General features: G+C 50.0%; 2 protein-coding genes across 3 annotated transcripts; one reads left to right on the plus strand and one right to left on the minus strand.

Annotated features, from left to right (window-relative positions):
* Positions 1-10,530, plus strand: LOC141747219 (cytochrome P450 2W1-like). The gene is made up of 9 exons (XM_074597189.1): positions 1-198; positions 2,700-2,862; positions 4,815-4,964; positions 5,058-5,215; positions 5,995-6,168; positions 7,172-7,313; positions 7,691-7,875; positions 8,425-8,566; positions 10,340-10,530. Exons 1-9 carry the CDS (start codon positions 1-3, stop codon positions 10,528-10,530), a joined length of 1,503 nt encoding a protein of 500 aa, XP_074453290.1.
* Positions 10,531-13,952: 3,422 nt separating this feature from the next.
* Positions 13,953-24,482, minus strand: LOC141747536 (cytochrome P450 2W1-like). 2 transcript variants are annotated; one of them, XM_074597929.1, is made up of 9 exons: positions 23,355-24,482; positions 20,849-21,011; positions 19,420-19,569; positions 19,152-19,309; positions 17,541-17,711; positions 16,372-16,513; positions 15,883-16,067; positions 15,129-15,270; positions 13,953-14,614 (listed from the first exon to the last, which is right to left on the minus strand). In XM_074597929.1, exons 1-9 carry the CDS (start codon positions 23,535-23,537, stop codon positions 14,427-14,429), a joined length of 1,482 nt encoding a protein of 493 aa, XP_074454030.1. In that variant the 5' UTR covers positions 23,538-24,482; the 3' UTR covers positions 13,953-14,426. The 2 variants fall into 2 exon arrangements, with proteins under 2 accessions (XP_074454030.1, XP_074454031.1); XM_074597930.1 differs by lacking the exons at positions 20,849-21,011; positions 23,355-24,482 and adding an exon at positions 20,046-20,819.
* Between the last annotated feature and the right edge of the window lie 288 nt (positions 24,483-24,770).

The following is a 24,770-nucleotide window of genomic DNA, read 5'->3' on the forward strand; positions in this document are numbered from 1 at the left end:
ATGTCTTTTTTAATTTCGTTTATCTCTGATCCTGCATTGATTTGTCTGCTGTGTGCAGCGGTATTATTAGCTGTTCTCTATTTTTCAACTGGCTATAAAAATTCAGCTTTTAAATTTCCTCCTGGTCCAACTCCTCTTCCGATCATTGGTAACCTGCACTTGGTGGATCTTAGAAGGCAAGATAAATCACTAATGAAGGTAGGACAAAAACCCCCAAACCCAGACCCTCATAGATTTTAAAGCTGCCTGGGATATATCAGTGATAACTTTTTGTCTTTTTTAATTCAAACTAAATTGTAAAGGTGCGAAAATTGCTTTATAATATTTTTCCGGGCTTCTTCTAGCCAGTGTCTGTGTTGATGCAATGAGCGATCAACCATTAAAAAAAGACCTCTGGGTAATATGGGAATTCTTCATGTAATTGTGATGATGTACATGAAGTATATAATGCTTGTGGGATTTGAAATATTAATTTGACAGCTCGGACACCCAGAAATCTTTTAAAGCATTAGGACATAACTAACACGGAATGAAATTGCTTCCCTCCCCTCTGCCCTGGGGAACTGGCAAGGGGAATTCCACCAGGCAGGGACCCCAAAGCTGCTTCGGGGAGGGCCAAAATCCAGACTCGCTGCAAAATCCACTTCCCTCTTGATGAATTGGATACGCATTAAAATCTAGATGGCACTACAAGAGAGGGATGGAAAAGCTGCACGAAGCAACCAGAACGAATAGCCTGTAAGCGCTTCTCTTAACCTGTAATTAAGACAACTTACCCCGCTTACGGAGGTGAACTGTTCTGCGGCGCCGGAGGAGGCTGGCCGAGCCCGGGGTCTCCGAGTGAGCCTGCCCAGGTCCCTCCTCGCCGGGGCGGACGGCACCCCCGGGGATCCCCCCGCACCAGGGCCGGGGCGAGGGTGAGCGCGGAGGCGGTGGCGGCTCCCGAGGAGATGCCGACACGGGTGCCGTCACGCCGGGGCTCAGCACACGCCGGCGCGTTCCTGGGAGCAGCCGAGCCCCGGCCGGTGCTGCCCTGGGGGAGGCTCCGGCACCCGGTGGCTTTGGGGATGATGTTGGGGCTGGGGTGAGTTTACCCAGCGGGGCTGGGCAGACGTTGCCGCAGCCTCCGACCGGCCGTGCGGAATTCCCTCCACGTGCTTTCATCACCTGCCAGGCTGCGTTGGGTATTCCCTATGTTTGCCTTTACTTCGGGATTACTCCAGAGGGGTTACCCTTCCATCTCACCCCCACAAAGCCAGCTGGCAGAAACTGAACAGTGCCACTGCATTTTTATTGCTTCTAACCCCAAAAAACCAGATTATTACTAAAAAAAAAGTCTTTTTAAATTTCATTTGTCTCTGATCCTGCATTAATTTGTCTGCCGCGTGCAGCAGTATTATCAGCTGTTCTCTATTTTTCAACTGGCTGTAAAAATTTAGCTTTTAAGTTTCCTCCTTGGTCCAACTCCTCCACTCGGAGCAGAACGCGGTGACTGCAGGGAGCAGCAGGCGCCAGTGGCTGTTGGCTGGGGACCCTGACGGGGGGATCTGGGGGGATGCCGCCTCTCCCCTGAGAAAGCAGCTGCGGGAGCGGGCACAGACTGGGGCGGCACACGTACACCCTGTGTTTGCCCAGGCTGGGATTTGAGCTGTGGCTTCCCATCACCCTGCTCCAGCCCAAACCCTTCTGGGCTGTCCCCAGCTGCTCTTCCCAAGCTGCCAGGGAGCAAGATGCAGCCGGGGCGGAGGTAGGAGGAGTACTCAGGCTCCCTCGGTCCCCGATGCAGGGGATGCACTCCCCTCCCAGACCCCTTTCCTTGTTGAAGAGGAGCGGGGATCCACAGGTAGGACACGCCAGCAGGACTGCACGCTCCTGGAGGGATTTTCAGCCCCACCAAGGCACCGCGTCGCCATCGTAAACCGCCCGGCTCGGCACAGCTTTGGTGGGGATCTGCGGAGAATCTGTCCTGGGGCGTATGGCAGTGAAAAATCTGCTCCGTGTCATGGCAAAGATACATCCAGAGCCTTCTCAGAGCAAAGCCAGCATCACTTTGTACAAGCACGGGGACAGCCGGCGGTCCAGGCAGCCTCCTGCCCTGCCCTGGGTTTCCCTCCTGTGCCCAGCTGAGCTCTAGGTGCCAAAGCCAGGTCCGAGCAGAGGGGCACGGATTTGCAATTTGTGGTCATCCAGGGCAAACTAAACACCTGGCGTGGGGCAAACGGCTCCTCTGCCTAGGAGCAGGGACGCAGGAGCACTTTGGTACGAGAGGAGCATCGTTCCAAACCTTTTCTGTGCGACAGCGTCATTATTTGCACTGAAACATCTTCCCTGGTCTCGTCTTTCTCCGCTTTGCCAACCTGTGTTGCCATTTGAGGTCCAGTCTTTAACTCTAGGTGGGTTTTTTTTGTTTTTCATTTACTTTTTCCTTAACAGCAGAACCAGATCGGTAATGCACTGATGGGGGTGGGGGTTCTTTCGTGGCAATAAGCCTAAAATCCATACGGATGCCAGGCAGGTGTCCGTATGAAATGCCTCGTGTCTGACGGCGATGAGCTCACAGATGCTGTTCCGCCGGCAGCGGCTCCGCAGCCCTTCCCAGCAGGGCACCAGGACGTAACGCGTCCTTTGAGAAAGCAAGGGGCGCTTGCCCCCGGCACGCTCCCTGCCTTCCCCACCGTCACAGCTCGCCTCTTTTTCAGCTTGCAGAAAAATACGGCCCCATCTTCACCCTCCACTTTGGGTTCCAGAAGGTTGTGGTCCTGACCGGGTACGAAGTTGTGCGGGACGCGCTTGTGAACTACACAGAGGAGTTTGTAGACAGACCATCCATCCCAATATTTGACCAAATTCAGAACGGAAACGGTACTAGAGAAATGAGCGGGGGCGGGCGGGAGGGACGACACCGTCGCTTGGTGCCAGCCTAACTGTGCTTCCCCGGAGCCCGGCTTTTAAACATCCCCCTTGGACCCTTCCGAAGCCAAGCCGACAGAAAAGATTCGGCTTTCCTCGCATTCATTTCCTCCTGGCTTTTCACTGCCATCATTTTCGCTAATGCGCTTGCGCCCGATCCGCATCCTAAACGTTCGAGGGTGAGGAGTGGGATTTTTAAAGGCAGCGTGGTCATTCTGGGGTTAATTTCTGTAAGACGTCAATGAGGGCGGCTCTCCACCACCACCACACTTACAAACCTTCCCCAGGGTTCCAGGGGGACTTTGGACTAACTGGTTTGGGGGTCTCTCCCTTTCTCCCGTGGCCGGGTGCCGCAGTTCTGGCCATCATCAGCCCCCCGTGCCTCGCCTCCCCACAAAATCTCTTGGGTGGGCCACGGGAAACAGGTTCAGGCAGAAGCAATAGCCTGAGGCCGGGAATGTGCCCCCACAACCAACCCCCTGGCTTTTCCAGCGCAACGGAGTATTTCAGAGGACATTTTGCCTTGTTTTCCATCCTCTGCTGCAGCTGAGGCTTTAGCTTTGAGCATCCAAAAGGCAGCTTTAGATGCTGGTCACAGGCTGAAGTTGGGACCACAATTAGAAATTAAATTACCCAGCCATAATATCAATATATGAATTTGTCGCTACATAAGGGAAAGGAATCGATAGGGAGAAAAGCATTTTTCAGAGCTAATTTACACGTAAAATATCCCCGTGGGAGACTGTCAATATTGCACTATAAGTCCTTTCGCACTTACCTTCTCAGCCCAGCTCTGGGACACTTAGAGACGACCCAAAGCTGTAAATTCACAGGGACTAAGTAACAATGGTCACAAATTTTCCCACGAAACATTTTTTCTTCAGAAAATGCCAATTTGTTGACTCCGAAGCTGTCTGCAGAAAAGGAATGATCCAGATGAAATTGCCTGAATTAAAGAAAAATTAAAAATGGAGTTTAGAAATTTGCTTTGACATTTTTAGAGCAAGAAGATTTGCTTTCCAAATTAAAACCGCACTGCTTTGAAGCAGTGCTTATTCTGGAAAAAACAGAGACATTTCAAAACCTTGCAGCCAAGACGAAGATGTGAGGTGCTGGAATCCAGCTTTTCCATTGACACAATCTGAGATAGTCTTTGGATTATTGACAAAATTTTTTCCTTCACTACTTCCAACACCCTGACAGGATGAAGTACCCATCCCTGCTTGGTGGCGTTAGTGATCATCAAGTCATGAGCTCAGCGACCTCTACAAAATGACACTATTTTTACCACTGCTGGAAACAGAGCGTTGCTGGGAATCTCCATAAAACAGTTCGGCACCAACCAGGGCTGAGGAGACTGAATTATCCCATCCCATATAGAATCATAGAAGGGTTTGGGTTGGAAGGGACCTTAAAGATCATCTAGTTCTAACCCCCTGCCGTGGACAGGGATATAGATAAAATATCTGTCTGACTGGAATAGGACGAGGGGAGAAGCTTCAAAGACACAAGGTTGTTGCTTGAGGCCTTAGACTTGCAACCAAACAGGTTCAGAAAGTTGCGTGATTGACTTAGACTAACGTCTCTCCCCAATTCTACAGCCAGCAGTTCTGGTCTGAAACCATACCTCCCTCTCTTGCACTCAGGAGAGGGCTGGGGCAGAGCGGGTTGGGTGGGACCTTGTTTTTCCCCAACGACAGGCTCAGTGAGACTGGGCGAATGGAGCTGAGAGGATACAGGGATGGGGCACAGAGAAACGGGAGACCCTTAGTCCCCAAATCCATGGGAAACTGGGCAGCAGAAACACTTGTGGAGATCCCTCCTCATCCAGTCCCCTATTTTGCTCCGGGCGGTGGGGCTCCTCCGTGCGTGAGCCCAGCGGCGATGCCTCACGGCCTCCCCAGGTTTGTTCTTCTCTATCGGGGAGCTGTGGAGAACAACTCGGAGGTTCACCGTATCCAGCATGCGCAACCTCGGCATGGGGAAAAAAATGATAGAAGGGAGAATTTTCGAGGAGCTTCACTTCCTCATCGAGATGATCAAATCCTTCAAAGGTGAGCTGGAGGCCATCTCGGTGCTGCACAGCCTCACGTGCGTCACTGCTGTGGCAACATCTCACTAACGTTTCCATCCTCCTCCCCTCGCAGGGGAACCTTTCAGCCTGACGTCCTTCAACTGTGCTCCCATCAACATCACCTTCATCATGCTCTTCGGGGACAGGTTTGACTACAAGGACCCAACATTTCTCACTCTCTTAAGACTCATAGATGAAGTTATGATCCTTCTGGGATCTCCATATTTGAACGTAAGTAACCTGTCCCACAGATTAACGTTTTTTTCACACTGGCACGTTACATTTGTGAGCTTCACAAACCCTAGGCTTTAGTTCTGCAGTTTTCAAATGTTCAGAACCAGCCATTACACGTAAAACGTGACACTTCTGTCACGCCACCTTGGTCACCACAAGTGTGCAGCAGATTCCCCTTTGCTACTCTCCTTTTGAACCATCCTGCACATCTGTGTGGAGCTAAAATAAGAACCGAACTATGGTTATTTTAGCTCCACAGATTTTTTTCTTTTTGTCATTTTCAAAATAATTGCACCATCTAGGCTTTCTCTGCCTCTGCTGCATTTTCTAAAATGGCACGTTCGGTGCTGATGTCCAGGCGAGTGAGATTTCACAGGCTGCGTCAAAAACGCTTCCTTGGAGAGTACCGGGAGAACTCTGTGTATCTTCAAACTATCACCCCCCGTCCTTCATAACGTTGGAAATCCCGATGTTGGAAAAAACCAACCAGTCTCATACTGTTCTAAACCGGCTGGTGGCCTGGCACGCTGGAGCCCCAGCTTTGTTGAGAGGCTGGCCAGGCTGTTACTGGTTCCTACAGAACAGCACAAATGCTTAAAATTAGGTAGTACTAAATAAAGGCTCAAAGGTTGCAAAGCCCTCCCATGTGAAAATCTGCCCGGGAAGTCCCCGAGATGCTAAGACACGACTACGACAAGACAATGCTCACCTGAAGCTGTTTCGGCATGCCGATATTTCTGCAGACTTAACGCTTCTCTTTTTTAACTCCTCATTAGTATTTCAATTTCTACCCGTTCCTCGGATTCCTGTTCAAAACCCACAAGATCATGCTTGGGAAAATAGAAGATGTGCGCGTCATTTTAAGGCAATACATCAAGGCAAGCAGGGAGGATATCAACGAGAACAGCGTGAGGAGCTACATTGATGCGCTGATATTCAAGCAACACGAGGTATTTGACTGCTTAGCCCTGTTGGCTGTTTGCAGCGTCTCCTTTGGGTTTTTCTAGCTAAAGCCGTTGCTGAGTCTTGATTTCAGTCATGTCATGTAAACCTATTAAAATCCATGCTGTTACTCTAGTGGTATTGAAATCAGACGCCACTCTCTTACAGTTGGTGTAATTTACTGCAGGGGTTTTTCTATCGAAATTAAGATATAAAAGCCACTCTCCCCGTCCACTCCTGAAATAGCAGCGCTAATAACATGAGATCAGCTCCTTGTTCCTTGTAGCAATTGCATGAATTCACATGAGAGGTGACTCTGCCTTTCTTGTTACAACAACGAATCAATTAATCATCGATACTGTTGCTCCAAGACGAATGATCCGCCTAAAGTACTTGGATAATAAATCATCTGTACAAGCCCTAGCCCTGCCCTGCATCGTACTTAAGTAGAGACTTGGCAGTTTCACACATCAGGTGATTTCATTCAGCACAAAATATTTGGGATCTGAGTTTTTAATTCTTTCTGGATCTGGGCCAACCTTAGGCACAAAGCCTTCTACCCGGCTACGTGGAGGAAGTGTTAGTACGGTCCTAAAGCCCAGCAGAAATGGCCTGAAAGGTCACTTTGAACGTTGTTGGGGATTCAACCCTGCCCCCGGGCAGGAGGAGCCCCTCAGAGCTGGGATTAGCTGAATGTCCTCCTGTACAGGGGAGAGACCGGGCTCTTTCCAAACCTGTGAGCCTGAGTCCGTGAAGAGCATTTGGCTCTGGGCTTCAGCCTGCTTCTGGGTGGAGATGGGTGCTGAATCAGAACTCCACTCCAAACCTTCCATCTTTGGTGCTCCCATCTTAGGTGAACGCTCTGCATTCAAGATCAGGTCTACTTTAACACCCAGTTCACAAACACAAGATGATAGTCAACAGTGTTGTAGGCTACGCGGTGTTTCCCAAGCTTGCTGAATACTAAGACTGATGGCTTTAAGACCTTTCTTACCACTTGTGTTTTTCAAGGAGAAAAACAAGAAAGACAGCCTCTTCCATGACGACAACTTAATAGCATCCATACTTGACCTGGTCATGGCAGGAACAGAGACCATAGCCACAACGCTCCAGTGGTCCATCCTCCTGATGATGAAATACCCAGAGATTCAAAGTGAGCTCCTTTCGCCTATACTCTGTCTGTGGCATGGCAGATATGGGATGGGGAGAGGCCGGGACGCAGATCCACAGGAGCTCTTTTGTCTTAAGAACCATCTCTCTATTATTATGAACTCCTGATGTAATTAGATGCTGGTCAAAGTCACAATCAAATAGTCCCTGTGCCTTGCTGGGACAGAGGATGAATGGAGAACCAAGTATGATGCTGGGGAACCAACCCATCCATGTGTCCGAACTAGAAACCGAGCGGGGAAACCCTGGCTGGTGTTTTAAGAATCCTCTCCCTCCAGACCCTGGAAAAATATGTTTTTCCCAAAACCGAATCGGGAACTGGCTTTCTTGCTGGAACCCAACTGTGCTTGTTCCTTCCAGAAAAGGTGCAGGAGGAGATTGGGAGAACTGTCAAAGCTGGAAGCTGGGCCACGTATGAGGATCGGAAGAACATGCCATATACAAATGCGGTGCTACACGAAGTGCAGAGGTTTATCACGCTCCTGCCCCACGTTCCCCGCTGCACTGCTGTTGACACCCACTTCAGGGGCTACTTCCTTCCCAAGGTAGGTAACTGCTCCAGCCCAGGAACACACCGCCCTCCTCGTTTTTGCCAGTGCCACTAGAGACTGGTTTCTTTAGAGGGAATGATAGGACAGAAGCTCAAAGTAGGTATCCAAATCATCCCCAGAAGAACTTCTATGTTGAATCTGTGAGACTGGTATTGTAGGACTATTGTGTCCTAGTTGAGTCTGTTCAACCATGTTGAGTCCAGGGAGACTAGTATTGTAGGACTCAATCCAGTCATGTTCAAGACTTCCTCACTCCACGCGTGACCCTGGTTTACCTCCTTGATGCCATCTGCACAGTGAAGTATCTGCCAGGGAATTTACAGGATCTGAGCCTCTGCTTGAGGTTTTCACAGCACCCGTGTGGTTTTGGCTTCAATCCTTGGCACTGCTGGGAAAATCTCACTGCCTTCTCTCTCAACTGGCTGATGGGATAAAACCCTCAGGGTCTCCACCTACCCCTGGGACACCAAAGTCTGTGTCACAAAATGAACCAAAACACAGCACTTTTCATACCTTTTGTGCCTTCAAATACTTTTTTTTCAGGGTATAATTGTAATCCCGTCGCTCACCTCAGTGCTGCTGGATAAGACGCAATGGGAGACACCACATCAGTTCAATCCCAACCACTTCCTTGACGCCGAAGGGAATTTTGTAAAGAGAGAGGCTTTCCTGCCCTTCTCCATAGGTAGGTAAAGGGCTCATCTGCACAGAGCTGAGGCTATGGCAGGACCATTTTATTACAGTATACACTAACGTGGTCTTCATGGCTAAGGACTGCCTTTAACTCGGTGAATAAGCAACAGGTAACTGAACGGAGTCACTTATTCTGCGTCCAGGCAAATGGCTGCTCACAGAGCACACCTCTCCCACCACCGAAGGGCTTGGTTCCCAAAGGTTCGACAGGAGAGAAGACAAAGAGATATATTGCATCCAAAAGAAGGTGGAAAAATGCCTTAAAGCTGTTAGGAGTAGGTGGATAATCAGACAGGACTGGTGGGGCCGCCAGCATAGCTACGCGCAGGGTTTCGTGAGTGCTCCTGGAAGTGAGGGTACAATCCAGGGACCCTCAAGTCCTGTCTTGAGACAAGTCCCACTTGTGAGTGGCTCTGATGGACAAGACCTCATCCATTGCCCACCAGAGCCAAGGAGGAGGGTCCCAATAAGCCTCGCACCTTGGCTGGGTACTGCAGCCAGCAGAGACCCAGCATCAAACCGAAATCTTAAATCCAAGGCCTTGGACTGTTCCCACCAATCACCTCGGACGGTGATTCTTCCAGTGACACTTTTAAGAGCTCCCAAGGATTCCCTGCAAGACATGGTCTTTTAGAGGAAGAAGCACAGCCCCGTGGTTAGAGGAGGTGATAGAGCACTTGGCATCCTGACACTGCTCCCAACTGCCATTTTGGTCAAGTCACTGACTTTTTCTTTTGGTTTTTTTTTTTTTTTTTTTAAATCTCAATTTCACCTGCAAAATACAATTAGCATTCTTTCCCTCTGGAGCCTCAGAAACCCAAGCCTTTTGGGACTCCAACTGAGCTAATGGTAGGAACAGTTGTTAAATACCAGAAACTCTCCCCTGAGCCATCCTAAAAGAAGAGATATCACTGACACAGTGCCTTCCTGACAGCCACAAATGCTTCCAAAGGTTGTTGATTTCCAGAAACGCCTGCCGCCCAGCCCATGCCCTCCATGGCTGCAGCAGCGTGCGTGACGAGGGGGCACAGCTGGAGGGAGTAGTCCTGCTGGGAGTTTAACAAATCCCAACACTGCAGGAGCCCATAAGTACTATCAAGGGAAATTTCCTACAGAATCCTACAAACCCTCCCACGTGATCTTACACTTTTTTTTTTTTACCTTACCCTGTTCCTCGGAAAGGATGGTTTGAAGGGATTCCAGAACATGCTCCAACCACAGACCCCCAGCAGCGCCTTCTGACATCAGGAAGCCAGTCCTCGCTGTCCACCACATGCTTCACCCATACAGGGACTGTCATACGAGGGCACAGAATCTAGCACAAAGATGGGGTAGGAAAGAAGAAACACGGTCTTTTCTAAAAGTGGGATGTTATGAGAAATTCCACAAGCAAAGTGGGTTTCAAACCATACCTCTTTGGGAGGAGGTGGCATTTTTCTATCAAGCTGCTTTTCAAAGAGAAAGGGTTAAAGGTGCTGAGGGGGCTGGAAGAGCTAAGGAGAGGAGAGGGTACATCACAAATACATAATAAGGCTGTACCATGGCTACGGCTTGCTGCGGGATAAAAGACACCAGGCAGGCACGCTGTGCCAGCGTGGCCGGGACAGGTACCTTTAGCAACACGGGCTCCTCTGCTCCAAAACGCTCTGGTGCATTTCAAGGTTTCACTCCTGCTTCCATTATGACATCTCAGATGCCAACCTGTCCGTGGCAAATGTTCTAGTTTGCTCATTCCATCAAGTAAACACACTGCTTTCCTCTGCAGGGCGAAGGAACTGCATTGGAGAAAGCCTCGCCAAGATGGAGCTGTTTGTCTTCTTTGTAGGGTTGCTGCAGACGTTTACTTTTCAACCCCAGCCAGGAGTTTCAGAGTCTGACTTGGACCTTACCGTCCCCCAAACGACTTTCACATTAAGGCCTCAGCCTCAGGCAACCTGTGCTGTCCTGCGTGAATGACCACAGCCTTGCTGAAGAGCAACCCAACAAGAGGGGAAGCTGCTTAGACCCGGCTTAGCTACGCTAGGACTCTGTCATATCCCCTTCCCACTATCTCCATCCGCTCACACTCCATTGCTCTCCACCACTACATCTGCCCCATAGGCTGATGACCCCCTCTTTGCTCCCGTGCCTGTGATCAATTAGAAACCATGGTCATGGTTGACAAACACACGCTTCTTCTCAAGACAGACCGTGCAGGGAGCCAATGGAGGGACCAAGAAGAAGGTCTCGCAAAGGGGATGCAGCCCATCAGCAGCAGGTGTGACACCCAGGCTCCCATGGCAAAGCAGTGAGGTTCATAACGTCACAGAAATCTGACCAAAATTCTGAGGAAAGACAGACTGCTGTTTGCTAAAAGCCACAGAAATACACTGTGGGTCACACACCTGAACCGTCTGCAGGCACTTCCTGAACTTTTCCAAGCTCCCTAGTATCCATAGCTTCTAGCAAAATCCTACCAGACTAGGCAGCCAAGTCAAACACCGAGAGTGGAAAAACAGATCGATGCATGTGATTTGAGAATGGAGTAATTCTGCCCTGGAACAGTGTCCTGAAAGATGCCCCAGCGTCTGCAAAGTCGTTTAGATAAGCAAGTGCTGTCATCACCACCAAGTTCAACGCAGCTTCACAGTCCGAATGAAAGATCTACGTTTCGAAGTTTGCAGTCTAAGTCACAAGGCTACGTGAGATTTGTACCAGCAACCCATCACAAAAGGCTACTGACACAGACCCACTTCTGGTTTTATGGATCCCTGTCTTTCCTGACCTTGTTCAACAGGAGCAAACGCTGCTCCTCTCTGCGGCCCTCCTGGGCCACGCTAAGAGCCGAGGCCAGCGGTCGGGCTGGTGTTTGGGATGGCCCGGCCATTGGAACCAGCCAGGCAATTGCCTTGCAAACGGTGTCTAATTTCCCAGTGCTGGTATCGCTCGCACGCACGCAAGAACCGGGATGGGGGATCAGATGAGACCTGGTTTGGGTTGCTTTCCTTTCCTCTCTAGCTTTGTCTGGCTGTTTTCCCTGCCTCTAGCACCCTTATCTGCCATCACGTTCCGCAATCTTATTGCAGTTGATGTGTAGCTCAGGCAATTTTTCATCCATTTATCTGCCTGTGAATTGCCACTTCTTCATATGCGTTTTCTTATCATGTGCTTTATCATATTGTTTGTTTCCCCCTTCAAGGGAGCCAAATAAAGTTTTAATCCCACGTCTTCGTTATACTTCATATGCCTGCCACCCAACTTTGCGAACACAGAAACGAAAACGCCAGGAAAGGTGCCTCGCACCCTCAGCCTCTCACCTCGTGCCCTCCCAAAGCATCACCTGCTGGCAACGTCACTCGTGAGGAGTGGTGGCAGCAGGATGGGGTCTTCTTCAGGGAAGGTGGGGAGAGACAGGTAAAGCAATGGAGGAGCAAGTCACATATCGACTCAGTGAAGGAAGTCTTGGCCTTGCTGAAATCAAAGAAGATTTTTGCCTTTGGCTTCAGAGAGGCCAGGGCTGTTCCTGCTCTAGCCCCCTCCAAAAGTAATAGGAACTCAAAAGGGATATGGCAACAATCTAGGGCTCTGGGGGGCAAAACTGGGCTGCGTTCAAATCTGCATGAATTCCCTGGAGGAACCTCAGCCCTGATCCCTTGCCATGGGCTCTCAGGGTCCTGGCTTCAAGAGAGAGAGATGGATCCCTTCGTACACGGCACAGCAGCCTTCAGAGCCTGCTCTTCTTGGACATCGCCTTCTGCGCTGGCACTTGCCGTCAGGCAGAGCCGGGCCCGAGGCAGCGCTGGCCGTGCACAGGAATCCAGCGGCCCGCGCTAGACCCCTGCCTCAACAGGAGCCACGGGCTACCAGGTGCAAACACTGAAGGAAAACAGGTTTCCTTGATTCCTGCGAAAAGCGCACCCTACTTGTGCCTGCGCTGGCAGATGGAAGCGATCGCTCCCCAGCACACTGCAGAATACACCTCTGCAAAAGAAAGTGCCTGCCTCCCATTTACTTGTGCAGCCAAACGATGGCAGAACACCGATTATGACTCAGCTACATATTTATCTAGCAGAAAACACTGGCTCTCAGGGGGGGAAATACCATTTCCCCATTCCTCAGTAGCCCTGAGGGTCTTCTCTTGAGCGGCCAAACATGTTTGTGCCTTGCAACACGCTGACCTGAATTAAAGGCAAATATCTCGGGGCAGGGCAGGTGCCTTGATTTTTAAAGTAAGACCTGAACAAATCCAGCCCACGCCGCGTCGGTGGCTCACGCCACACGGAGCTGCCAGGGCAGCGCGTCCCACAGCCCAGCCCGCCACCCCGCCGCGCCGGGACCGGGGGCTCCAAGGGCTGGAGCAAACCTATGGATTGGCACAAGGAGGGCTGCCTTGCACCTGCAGCCCCTCTGGGCACCGGCCAGGGCAATGAAGCACGGCGCAGAATTTAATACCGGTTTTCTCTTTGCCGCGAGATGGCACCACCGTCCCTGGGAGTCACGGCAGAGCCCAGCCCCGCGGCCCCCGCCGGGACACACCGCCCTGCGCGCCGCGGAGCGGGGCTGCCCGAGCCGGGCAGAGCTCAGCCCCGGGGCTTCAGGCACCCCCAGCCCGGCTGCCGTTCGTCTGCCAGCCGAGCTGGGAGCAGAGACACACGCGCTATTTATTCACCGTTGACCTGGCAGTGTCGGGCGGCACGCAGGGAAGGGCAGGAGCCTTCTCCTCCCCACCCGAGAGCAGAGCAGGATCCCCCCCAGGGGTTAACCGGCCCGAACGCTGCGTGGGACAGTGGCTGGGCCACCTGCCCTTGCAGCCCTAGCAGCCCCTCACCCGGCACTTCACCCCAGGGACGGAGCCATCTGCCATGAGAGAGTCCTGTTGCCCCCACTGGGAAGGCGATGTGACGGGGCTCCATCTCTAGTCATCTCAGAGGCGGAGGAGGAGAAGAGATGGGGATGTCAGGAAAAGAACGGGTCCTGATGAGTCCCACAGAAAGCTGGGAGAAGTAAGGAGAGGGGAGATGGACAGGTTTTCTGTCCCTTTGCCTGGATCTGCCCCAGCTTCTGTGCTGCTGAAGGAAAGAGCATTTTAGAAGCATCTTGGCAATGTTTGCACGTTTGCTTGTTCACACACGGTGCTCTGAAAAGAAGCCGTGCTTGTGTATCTGAGCTGCCTTTGGAAAAATGCAGGGGGGGGAGTGTCTGCACTTGTCTGGGGAGAGCTGTTTAGTCCCACACCAATGCAGCTGTGGCAGAGCCTGTACCCAGAAAGGGCCAAAGACTCCCAAGGAACCGCGCTAACGTCCCTCAGAGCAAGGGGTAACCTAAGTTCAGCATTTGGCATCTGGGATTCAAAACCAGAAGTCTGGGAAGTGTAGAATAGCACCCATCGGACATCGAAAGAGCAGGCATTTGGGAATAATTTATTCCATGTGCAGTAGGGAATGGGTAAAGAGCAGGGATTAGAGGATACATGACATTCCTATCTAGTATTGGTCTCCAAGTGAAGAAACGATGTGCTCCTGAGAACCATCACCTCCCAGAAACTCAGAACTAGAATAACTTTCTTATGTTGTATATTTGATGTGTAAAGTAGTGGCTGTCCTGTCATTTCTAGTCACGCATGTGGCTGGAATTTTCCAGGTAACCTCACCCACCAGCCCTCCTCTGCTTTCTAAGGAGGAGCTTTTCTTTTTCTTTTCTAAGAAGAAAAATATTTGTCCAACAGATATTTTAAGCGTGTAGCCAGTACTTGCGAGGCTTTGAGTAAGATGACACTTGTAGCTACTGCACAAGGATCTGCTGTCTCCTTTGTGCATCTCCTACGCCCTGCACAAAACAATCAGCTGGATTTTTCTCAGTTCGGAGCCTTGGGCCTATTGGCGTAGCACCGCGCAGGCACACTGCGGATGGGGTCTCATGGTGAATCCAGCCTCTGCGGTCGTGTCCAGCTCAGATTCTTTGACCCCAGGTGGAGGCTTAAATGTAAATTTCTGGATCAAGCCTGTGAAGAAGATGAAGAGCTCCATCGTGGCGAGACTTTCTCCGATGCAGTTTCTCCGCCCTGCAATGCCAAAAGCATGGCTGTTGGTGGAGAGATTGGGCAAGTGGTGGCTCAGCCTGACACCTCTTCCCTACTGCCTGGTAGCAACTGCGTGAAGGACAGTACAGGCCTCAGAAACGTGAAACAGCATGGTGTGATACTCAGTAGCCATCACCATTGACCTCCTCCAGGCATTTGAAGGGGGCCGTTTCACCTGAGCGTGCAAGGAATTAGTCTGAGACACCCTGGAAACCAGCCTTCCCAAGGCAGAGGGAAGGTTGAACGCTTGCTTGAAGGTGTTGAGTCTTCTGTAGGTCCCAGTGGTGTCTTTAAACACCATGGCCTGGTGTACCTCCCAGCATGGGCCGAGGGGCTGTTTGCAAGCCATCAAAACCCGGGTGGGTATTGCTAAACCATCCCCACCACTGACGTCCGTGCTGGTCCCTACAGAGGCTTGGATCCTGCCACTTGGCTAGTTCCTTCTGATGGGCACTGGGAACTCAGAGCCCCGTGCAGGACCAAACGCTCTCGTTACCTGTGGAGAAGGGCAGAAACGCTTTCTTCTTTACGAAGTTCCCGTCCACATCAAGGAAATGGTTGGGGTTGAACTCGTCTGGTGTCTCCCATTGTGTTTTATCCAGCAGCACGGAGGCGAGCAGAGGAATCACCGTTGTTCCCTGCAGCACAACCACACTCTGCTTTAGCATGCATGGATGGAGCAAACTTCTGCCTTTGCCCGTTCAGCCATGTAACTGTTCCTCCCTTTGGGCTGCGTCTGGAAGCAAGCTTCTACCTCTGAAGAACTAATTTCTGGGCTTGTACATGACCATTTGACCCTTAGTTAGTGTGGATACCAACTTCACTGGAATTACTGACTAATATGTGACCAAACAACAATGGTTGTTGGCTGTTCCTGAGTTATGAAGCAGAAGAAAGAAGTAGACCAGGCTTCCTTCCTGCCCAGCTGCTCTCTGCTCGCCTCAAGCACGCAACGGGACAATGCCATGGTACTCCAGAGGCAGAACTGCTCTACAGGGCATGAATGGCAACGGAGAGTGAAGAGAATAAGGAAGAGACTCCGGGTTACCAGTTATGGGAAATGGGAAGTGGTGTGGGTAACCCTGAAGTCACGCTGCCATCGGTCTGGGCGTGGAGGAGACGGGGGATTAGGGAACTGGCTCTTCCCCACCAAAAGCCCTGTGCTTCGAGCTCCCCGCTCCTTGTGACGTTTTGCCCTGGGGGTCACTGGTGTGCTGCACCCCCCTCTTCCTCTGGAGAGCAGCAAGTACCTTGGGGATGAAGTAGCCTTTAAAGTGGGTGTCAACAGAGGTGCACCGTGGAACGTGTGGCAGGAGGGTGACAAACCTCTGCACCTCGTGGATCACCGCGTTGGTAAACGGCATTTTTTTCCGGTCCTCAAAGGCAGGCAAGCAGTCAGGGCCCAGAACTTGCTCAATCTCTGCGTGCACCTTGTCTGGAGGGCAAGAGAAAGGCATAAAGCGAGCTTCCCTCGGTGGTAAAGCACCTCCACATCCCAGCTCGTGATGACTGTTGGTTGGACTACCCCAGGCGGGAGGTTGCCCAGCCCCTGGGAGCAGAGAGAGAACAACCCCTCAGACCCTTTGGTCCTGAATGGCAGCGTACAATGCTTGGGCAGAGGTGGAGAGGTTCCAGGTGCTTCTGGATGCATGAGAGGCTACAGAACTTTTACAGGCGAGCAGCGCTTATGGGGTCACTGCACCCTACGTAAGAAAAGCAAACCCATAAAGGCGTCTCACTTTGAACCTCGGGGTACTTCATCAGCAGCAGGATGGCCCACTGCAACGTCGTGGATGTCGTCTCCGTGCCAGCCATGAGCAGGTCGAGCGCAGAGGCCAATACATTCGCGTCATGAAAAAGTGTATTGCTTTTATTTTCCTCCTTTAGGGAAACAAAAATTTAAAAAAACACTGCTGTCAGCACGGAAAGAGAGAACTGGGAGAGGTGACCTAGTCTTCGGAGACATTACAGCGGGGTGCATGTGAATTACAAGTGCCCAGATGCACCACACTGACATACCGATACAGAAAGGCTTCAGTTTACAGCAGAAATATTTCCGCACTTTGAGATTCTGCCCCCCAACGATGAACTAATTGGACTAGTTCATTGATTTTCCACCATCACATGACATTTATCTGCTCTGGGCAGTGGTTATCTGATTGACTCTGAGCTTCCATCCCCTGCCTGTGGATCCTGAGAAGGCGGAAAGTTGATGAGAGGTGCAGGACCGTGCTCTCCCAGGCAGCTGGAATTTGTCTAGGTGCGTGCCAGGCGCCACAGGGAAGCCACGAAGGGCACCACCCGCACATCAGCTCTGCCGTCCCTGCTTCGCGCTGCCAATGGGAACCTCGCCTGTTCCTGTGTGCAACAGCGGAGGCACGAGGCATCGAGCCCAAGCACCCCTCCTGCCCACCACCCCGCCCAAGGACACGGATGCTCGGAGAAGGCGAATACGGACTGGTCCTTCCTTGCTCTGCTCCCACACTATCCCTGCTGTTGGTAAAGCCACTGCGTGGGAGCTGGTGACGTGTCTGCACAAACGCAACGGCAACTTCTGCGTCTCTAGAACTGGGCATCTCTTGCCTCTTCCCATGCCCGCAGGGAGGGATGCGTCGGCCTGGAGTGCATTGGAAAAACCCCATTACCTCCCTCTCGCGCTCCAGCAAGGAGGGAAAGGACCACAGCTAACACCTGAGGACGAGTTTTACACATTCATGCAATGCAGTCTAGGTAATTATTTCTTGCTTTTCCCGCAGTACGCTGCATTTAACATATTGCAATAGGAGGATGTTTACCCCAAACTTAAGTATTTTCATATAGACCGTGGTAGAGCGTGTTCATTAGACAAGCAACACAGACCATCTCTGTGTAAGATCCTGCACTAGGAATCGTCAGATTGTTAAAATACCTCTTGTTTGAATACCAATGCATCGATGTAGCTCATCAGGTTGTTTTTATTAAGACTTTCTTTGCTTTCCTTGATGCACTTCGTTAAGATCGCACACACCTCTTCTACTTTTTTCAGGATCACCTTGTGAGGTTTGAGGAGAAATCCAAGGAATGGGTAGAAATTAAATAACTAAAAAGAAAAAAAGGAAAAGAAAAAAATCACAGAAAAAAAATTAAATTCACCCCTTACCTTGTAAAACTCAAATGTTATAGTGGAGAAATTGTTTATGTGAGGAACCAAATGAAATGTGATTGGAATCTCTCTTTTTGGGTAACTAAAAAAATTTTAATGTATAAAAACGCCTCCTCTTATTAAAAGTTCTCTATGGAAATGAATGGAGCCTATCAGACTTGTCTAGACAAAGCCTATAAGCATGAATTTAGAAAAATACAATTAAGGGAAAGTGATAGTAAACTCACGAAACAATGAAATTACATTTTAAAAGAGGTAATAAAGCAAAAAGATAAAGCATTACGCGTTATGCAAAGAAAACTCCAAATGTTTAGCGAGCCAGAATACTTATGTTTTAAAGTTGTTAGATCATCATTTTTAACCTTCACATGAATTATAAATCAATTACGCTGAGCTCTCAGCATCGTTAAATTTCACAGCACGATAAACAGTTGCATTTTATGGGCAGGGGGGTTACTTACACCATTTCTCAATGTTATAAATAAATGGGCTGCAGAATAAGATTCACAAATCTCTTGCTCTTGCTAACGGGTTATAATTTTTGTTGTTTTCTGCAAAACCTAGACCTGCCGTAGAGATCAAAATAAAAGGGATGTTGTACTATTGTAAATTGTAACTATTGTAAACAGCTCTCATTCAGGTAATAAACCCATCAGTTTGGTTTTTTTTTCTTATTTTTAACAGCTTTTTGGATTATGTTCAATATTACCTTAAGTAACTAATGCTCTATTCCTTGTGATGGAGGATTAAGTGTAACAAGAGCTCTTGGCTCAGGTGAGAGCCTCGCAGTTGGAAGACTCCCTTTGTGCAGCCCCGTCGAGCAGGTGTTGATTTAATGCCGCGTCAGGCGGCGTGAGAGGTCCGTATATAACGTCTGCAGCTCTGTACTTTGTACTACAACTCTGTAGCTTCACTAATTTCTTAATTAGCAAGAGACCAAAACCTAGTAACCCTCAAATACACGTCCCTTAGACAAGAGGTTACTTCTGGGATGTTCACACAGCAATCAGCAGAAAATAACTGGAATGAGCCTGGCTATTTTTTGTTGCACCCGCACAGATAAGGTCATTATATCAGTAGTTTTATCACTGCTGTGATAAAAACAGCATCTCAGCCCAGGGCCACCATGTGATACTGGACCTCCACCACAAGAGGTTTTCATGAAGGAAGAAAAACGCAAAACAAAGAATCTTGTCCCTGCCCAGGGCAGGGGGGTTGAACTAGATGATCTTTAAAGGTCCCTTCCAACCCCAGCCATTCTATGATTCTTACGTCTCCGTAACCCTAAAGATTCGCCAAAACCAATCCGTAATAGTAAGTCAGCTTGACCTACCAACTCCGAAGAGACACTGAGCATCTCAGCAGAGGGTACCTTACATGCAAGAACGGAGAGCCAAGAAGGTGCATAACTTCATCTATGAGTCTTAACAGAGTGAGATACGTCGGGTCTTCATAATCAAACCTCTTCCCAAAGAGAATAGCAAAGGTGATGTTGGTGGGGGCCATATTCAAAAACCGTAACTTGAAAGGTCCACCTAGAAATGAACAAAATCATTAACTGTATTGGTCATTTCTGCAGCAACCCAGAGCTCTTCAAGTGGCCTTGTAAAGTAGCATGAAACACTCGATGCCGTCTCCAGCTCACCTTTGAAGGATTTGATCAACTCAATGAGAAACTGAAGCTCCTCAAGCATCCTTTCTTCTCCAAGATGCTTCCCCATGCCGAGATCCCGCATGGTGGCTACGGTGAACCGCCGTGTCTTCTTCCAGAGCTCTCGAGAAGAAAAGAACACACCTACGGAGGGATTGCATGCCCTGTTTGCCGAGGCGGTACAGGATTTTCTCAGAAACACCGAAAGCACAGCCAGGGAGCACAGACATTTTTCATCCTGGTGGAGCCTGCTTGGGAGAGGACTGGGAGGGTCTGTGGGGGGCTGCCTTGGGAAAGCACAGCCCCCGGGAGGTTCAGGAGGGCAGGCGGCAATATTTCAAACGGTTGGGTGCTGTTCACCCCAAAGCTCTGGGTTTGGCTCATTTATAGCTTTGTCGCTTTGCAGCCACAGGCAGTAAAAAGCTCTGTGCATGGTATTTGTCTCTGTCTGACTCGTTTTTCCTTAGAAAAATGACCCAGCTGTTTCAGAGAGCAAGGCGAGGAGCAGGTGACACCACTCCGTCCCTGTCGTGAACAGGACAAACGATTTCCCTGAACAACTCCTGTTTTGGAGGATGAGCTGTATAGTGTGCAGGGGGACGAGGGGGGCAGGGAGGCACCTTTGCTGGAATCCGCCCCCCCCCAGCTGGCTGACCCATCCGCCAAAGAAACGCTCAGCCAAGAGGGCACGGAGGTGTTTGGGTACAACGCAGAAATCCTCCCTTCCCAGGAGGGCTTCCAGGGCTGAACATAGTCTGCATCCTCGTACGGCGGCTGGGAAGGCAGCGCAGTGCACCCTTCCTCACACGGGGCCTCACTCATCCAAAAAGATAAAAAAAAAAAAACAACCCACAGGCTGTATGCATTATATACATATTAGGTCATCACATCTTTTCCTTTCAGCCCTGGATTATTCCCTTCATTGTTTTTCAATGTCTAGTCTTGGGCAATGTATTACTTTCTAACATGCAATTCAGAAACACGCCAAAAATCTGTTTACAGAAATAATTGTTTGAGGTACAAATAGCCCGTGCTGTTGCACTCTTGCCAGTTCTTGCAGTCCGTATCATGAGTCATGCGTGATCCACACTTTGTCTGAACTCCCAGTAACTGTAGGAAAGAGATTGCATAAGGACCGCAGCCTTCACGTTGTGAAAAATAATTTCCTTCCCTCTGCGCTGAAAAAAACTCACCCTTGAAATGTGACCCAAGTGCCACTAAAAGCAAAAAACTGATAAGGCAAATAAGAAAATCCCCAGAAATATTTTTCTTAAGAAAATAAACAACTGCCCCCAAGCCCCACAAAATGCAGCCCTCGACGATAAGGACACAGACCAAGACTCTTAAATATTGTCGCAACTGAAACGACACATTTGAGAAACAGCATTGCAAGCACGTCCTTAACTTCTCGACCTGCCAGTACCGTTTCCGTGTTGGATGTGGTAGAATATGGGTATGGCTGGTCTGTCCGCAAACACATCCGCCGTGTTCAGAAGGGCGTCCTTTACTGCCTCGTAGCCAGTCAACACCACCACCCTCTGGAACCCCAAATGGACGGTGAACACGGGGCCATATTTCTCTGAAATCTAGAAGGTGAGAAAAATCACAGCATAGAAGTTGTCAGTGGGAGCAGCATGTCCTGCTGGGGCGGCCGAAGAGTTGCCTTCCCTCCTCCTTTGGTGGCCAGAGGGCTGGAGGGAAGGCAGACATAAATCCCCGAGACACCAAAACGAAAGAGGAATCAAAGCAAATAAACGCTGGTGTGTTAAACCCAACAGCTTCCATAAAACTACTGTTTTCCTGAGCTGGGTGGACTCAGGTTGGCCCAGTGGGTTAAGGAGGCAGAAGGTAACGAGGCACTTTGGACACCACCAGCAGCATAAAAGCATCACCAAGACAGCTATGGAGCTGTAGCACGAACGACCACCACGAGAAGATGGATGAGCAGAAGTGTCCTCATTTACTAGAAAAAGTTAAATAAAAGCTTTGTTGTCATTAATGCAAAGAGGTATGTAATATGATTCCCCGAGGATGGATGGATGGATGAAGGCATAAGGAACGACTGCTCTTTCAACTTGCCTTAGGAAATCACCACAATACTGCACTCCGCTTTTTATTCCTGCTACACCGCAGTTTCCAAGCCACTGCACAGCAGGACTTTAGGGTGAGATCTGAGGTACCAGGTAGCAGGAGCTCTCTGGAGGCTCACAAACATGGTCCTGCCAGGCCTTACGAGGAACTCAGACTTGACCGAGAGGAAGGGAGTTGAAACTGCATAAAGCCATCATGAGATCAACCCTGGTGTCCCATAAAAGGAGACCAGTTCTGGCAACGTAAATCAGAGGAGGCTCCAAAGCTTAGCAACCCCTCCTGCTGTACCAAAGCCAACAGGTAGCCCCGGCAGATTTTAACCTGTGCTTCACCAACACGGCCAGATTTGGTCTATTTAGGCAAAAAAATAGTTCACAGCACACTGATTTCAACCATTTGTTCAAAATAACGTTTCGGCTGTTGCACCATCTACCGTGCAACTTCCACGGGGAAACTCTTTAGGGATTCTCCTTTTTGGGGGAGGATTTGCTACTCCAGGTCATTTGTTGACACCTTAGAAGTCTTCCGGCAAGTCAGCTTTCAGATCATTACTGCAGTTCCACAAGCCCGGTATAAAATCTCACCCCACCAGTAGCTTCAGCCCAGGGGACCCTCTCGCCGTCCCCTGTCCTTCGCGGTCAGGACAGAGCAGACAAAGTCTGCTCTGCCCTGACCGCGAAGGACAGGGGACGGCGAGAGGGTCCTCCAGGCTGCAACCATAGACCACTTTCCCAGTTGGTTTCACCAGGAGACCCCCTTCCCAGTTGACTTCTTGATGCTATCGTTCAACGGAGGAAAGAAGGCACCAGTGTGGCCAGTGTGCCCAATACCTTCCCCCAAGTCTATGCGTCACCAAGATGCCGTCGCCTTGTTCCTACGTCCTCAAGACACCTCCTTTCCAGCCTCTGCTTTCCTTATTCTTCCCAACCTTCTCCCCTACCCTCCCCAGCAGAAGGATCTCAGGTCTTGCCAGAAACAGGAACACCAGCCCAAACCCGTTTCCCACCTCCCAAGCTCTGGGTGTTGAGCCCACTGGGAGCTGGCTGGCGTTAAGATCAAGATGCATCTCCACGGGCATCTTGGAGGCCCCTCGCATGGCACTGAGACAGGAATGAGATGGGGAAAGTCAGCTCCTCCTCCCCGCATAGCGCCAAGCAGGTCAGAGGGCTGCTGGCAGCCTGGTGTTAAAAGGCTTGGTGGAAGGTGCGGGATATTCACACCCCGCGTCCTGACGTGGGGAATGCCCGCTGAGCCACATTTTGGCTCCGAGAGACTAAATACATTGAAATTTCCCCCTTTTTTTTCCTGTCAGATAGATGTGAGGCAACTGGGATTCCCGCAGAGAGCCTCGTCTTGCGTAAATCCAAGTCATTCACTGTTTCAAATGATTTCTCCTACATCTCTTCTTCGGGCTGTGCTGTATGAATTCCCGTTCTCGTGAAAAACTGGCAACATGAATAAGAAATACAAGCTATTTTGGCAACGACAATGAAGCATCCATCATTCGATTTGGCTACGTGGATCCTCAAATATTTTAAAGTATTTCACAACACAAGGAAGACGCCAAAATTTAGGTCCCTGGGTTTGATCTGGTGCAGATACTCATAGTTTTCCATGTGCGGGTAGTTGCCGTGTAAGCACTGCTCATATTTACCATCACCCTCTGCAGAGCTGGGATTTAACAGTTTCCTTGGTCATTCTGAAAGCTTTAAAACATCACAGTTCTTTAAAAACACATTTGGCACTGAAAATCATCTCAGAACTGTCACCAGAGGAGGATTTGAAATAGGTCCATGCTGGCATTTAACAGCCTAGAAACAAAGGACGTTTGTTCTTACCTTCATTAGCGACTTGTCTTGTCTTCTCATGTCCAGCAAATGCAGGTTGCCGACGACGGGAAGAGGAAACGGACCAGGAGGCAAATTTAAAGCTGATTGCTTGAAAACATTAAAAACATAGAGTGCAGCTGATAAAAGCAACGCACACACGCCGCAGATGAAGAGGGGGGTGAAGGCAGCCATGTTCCGGTGGAGCCTGCCTTTCTGGAAAGCCACTGGGACACCTTTATGAGAATGCTCCCATTATTGCATTATATTTATTTAGACTAAATGATGTCAGGGGTTTTTGCTGCAATCTTCCCCTCCACCCCCAGCTCTCCACAAAAAATTGTTTTGTCTGCCAAAGGCAAAGTCCAAGCCCAGCAGGTGGAGGTGCAGGCTTGCAGGCTCCCCGCCAAGAGCAGCGGGGCAGGTCGGCTTCGTTTCCAGAGCCCAGCTCAGATTCTTTGCCTGCAATAATTTCATAGAATGTTTCCAGGGATGGGGCATCTACCACCTCTCCTTTTCCTGGCACCCGGGAGTCCCATATCTGCTTTACTATTAGGCATCAATCATAAATTTCTCTTAAGATTTCCTCTTCATCCCACTCTTCCATCCTCTTCTCTGAACACAGACAGCTCTTTACTTTCTGCCTTCTCCCTCCTGGCCTTACAAATGCTGATCCCAAAATAATCCTTCAGGGCAGACAGGCATTGCTGGTCCCACGGTGGAGCGAAGGAGAAGCAGGTCCTGCAGGCGAAGAGTCCTGCTCCAGGCCATGTGTGACCTGGGTGGGCAGCTGGTGGACGACATCTTCCCTCCTCCTCCACCTCCTCGTGTCCTGGCGTTGAAGCATTTTCACCCAGTGAAGGGGAACAGAACTGGGAAATCTTCACGTGCGGAAAAATCAGGACCCGTCTGTTGCGTCTGCAGGTTAGGAGCCCTGTGGCTTATCTCTGCGCTCTTCCTATCGACACTTTGGATCTGGACTGTCCTAAAGACCTATAGGGTGTGCAGACAGCAAGCTACTCCTCCTGACCTCAGAGCAGCCCTAGAGCCTGACCTGATTCACCAGCCCTGTGTAAAACACGTAACAAGGCACTTTGACAGTTCTTACTCTCCGTACTGCGGGCTACGTTACTGAAAGCTCAATAAAATGCAGAGTTGCTGACCCCCTCTTGGTTTTTTCGCCATTGGAGGCTGATGGAAAACTAATTCACCGCTGCAAACTCCGAAGTTGTAATCCAGTGTCTTGCTTCCCTCTTTCACGGGTGGGTCAGGAGGGGCATTTCCTCCCGCTCCCCATCCAGTGTTAACTGGTACCACTTTCACCCTATACATGACAAAAGGGATATAAACCCCGTGTCCTGGAGAGCTGGATTGTTGAATCAAAAAGAATGTGGAAGGCTTTGTAAAAGATCTGCCTTTCCACTGGTT

This window comes from Larus michahellis, chromosome 8 (assembly GCF_964199755.1).
Source record: "Larus michahellis chromosome 8, bLarMic1.1, whole genome shotgun sequence".
In the NCBI taxonomy this organism is placed as follows: Eukaryota; Metazoa; Chordata; class Aves; order Charadriiformes; family Laridae; genus Larus; species Larus michahellis.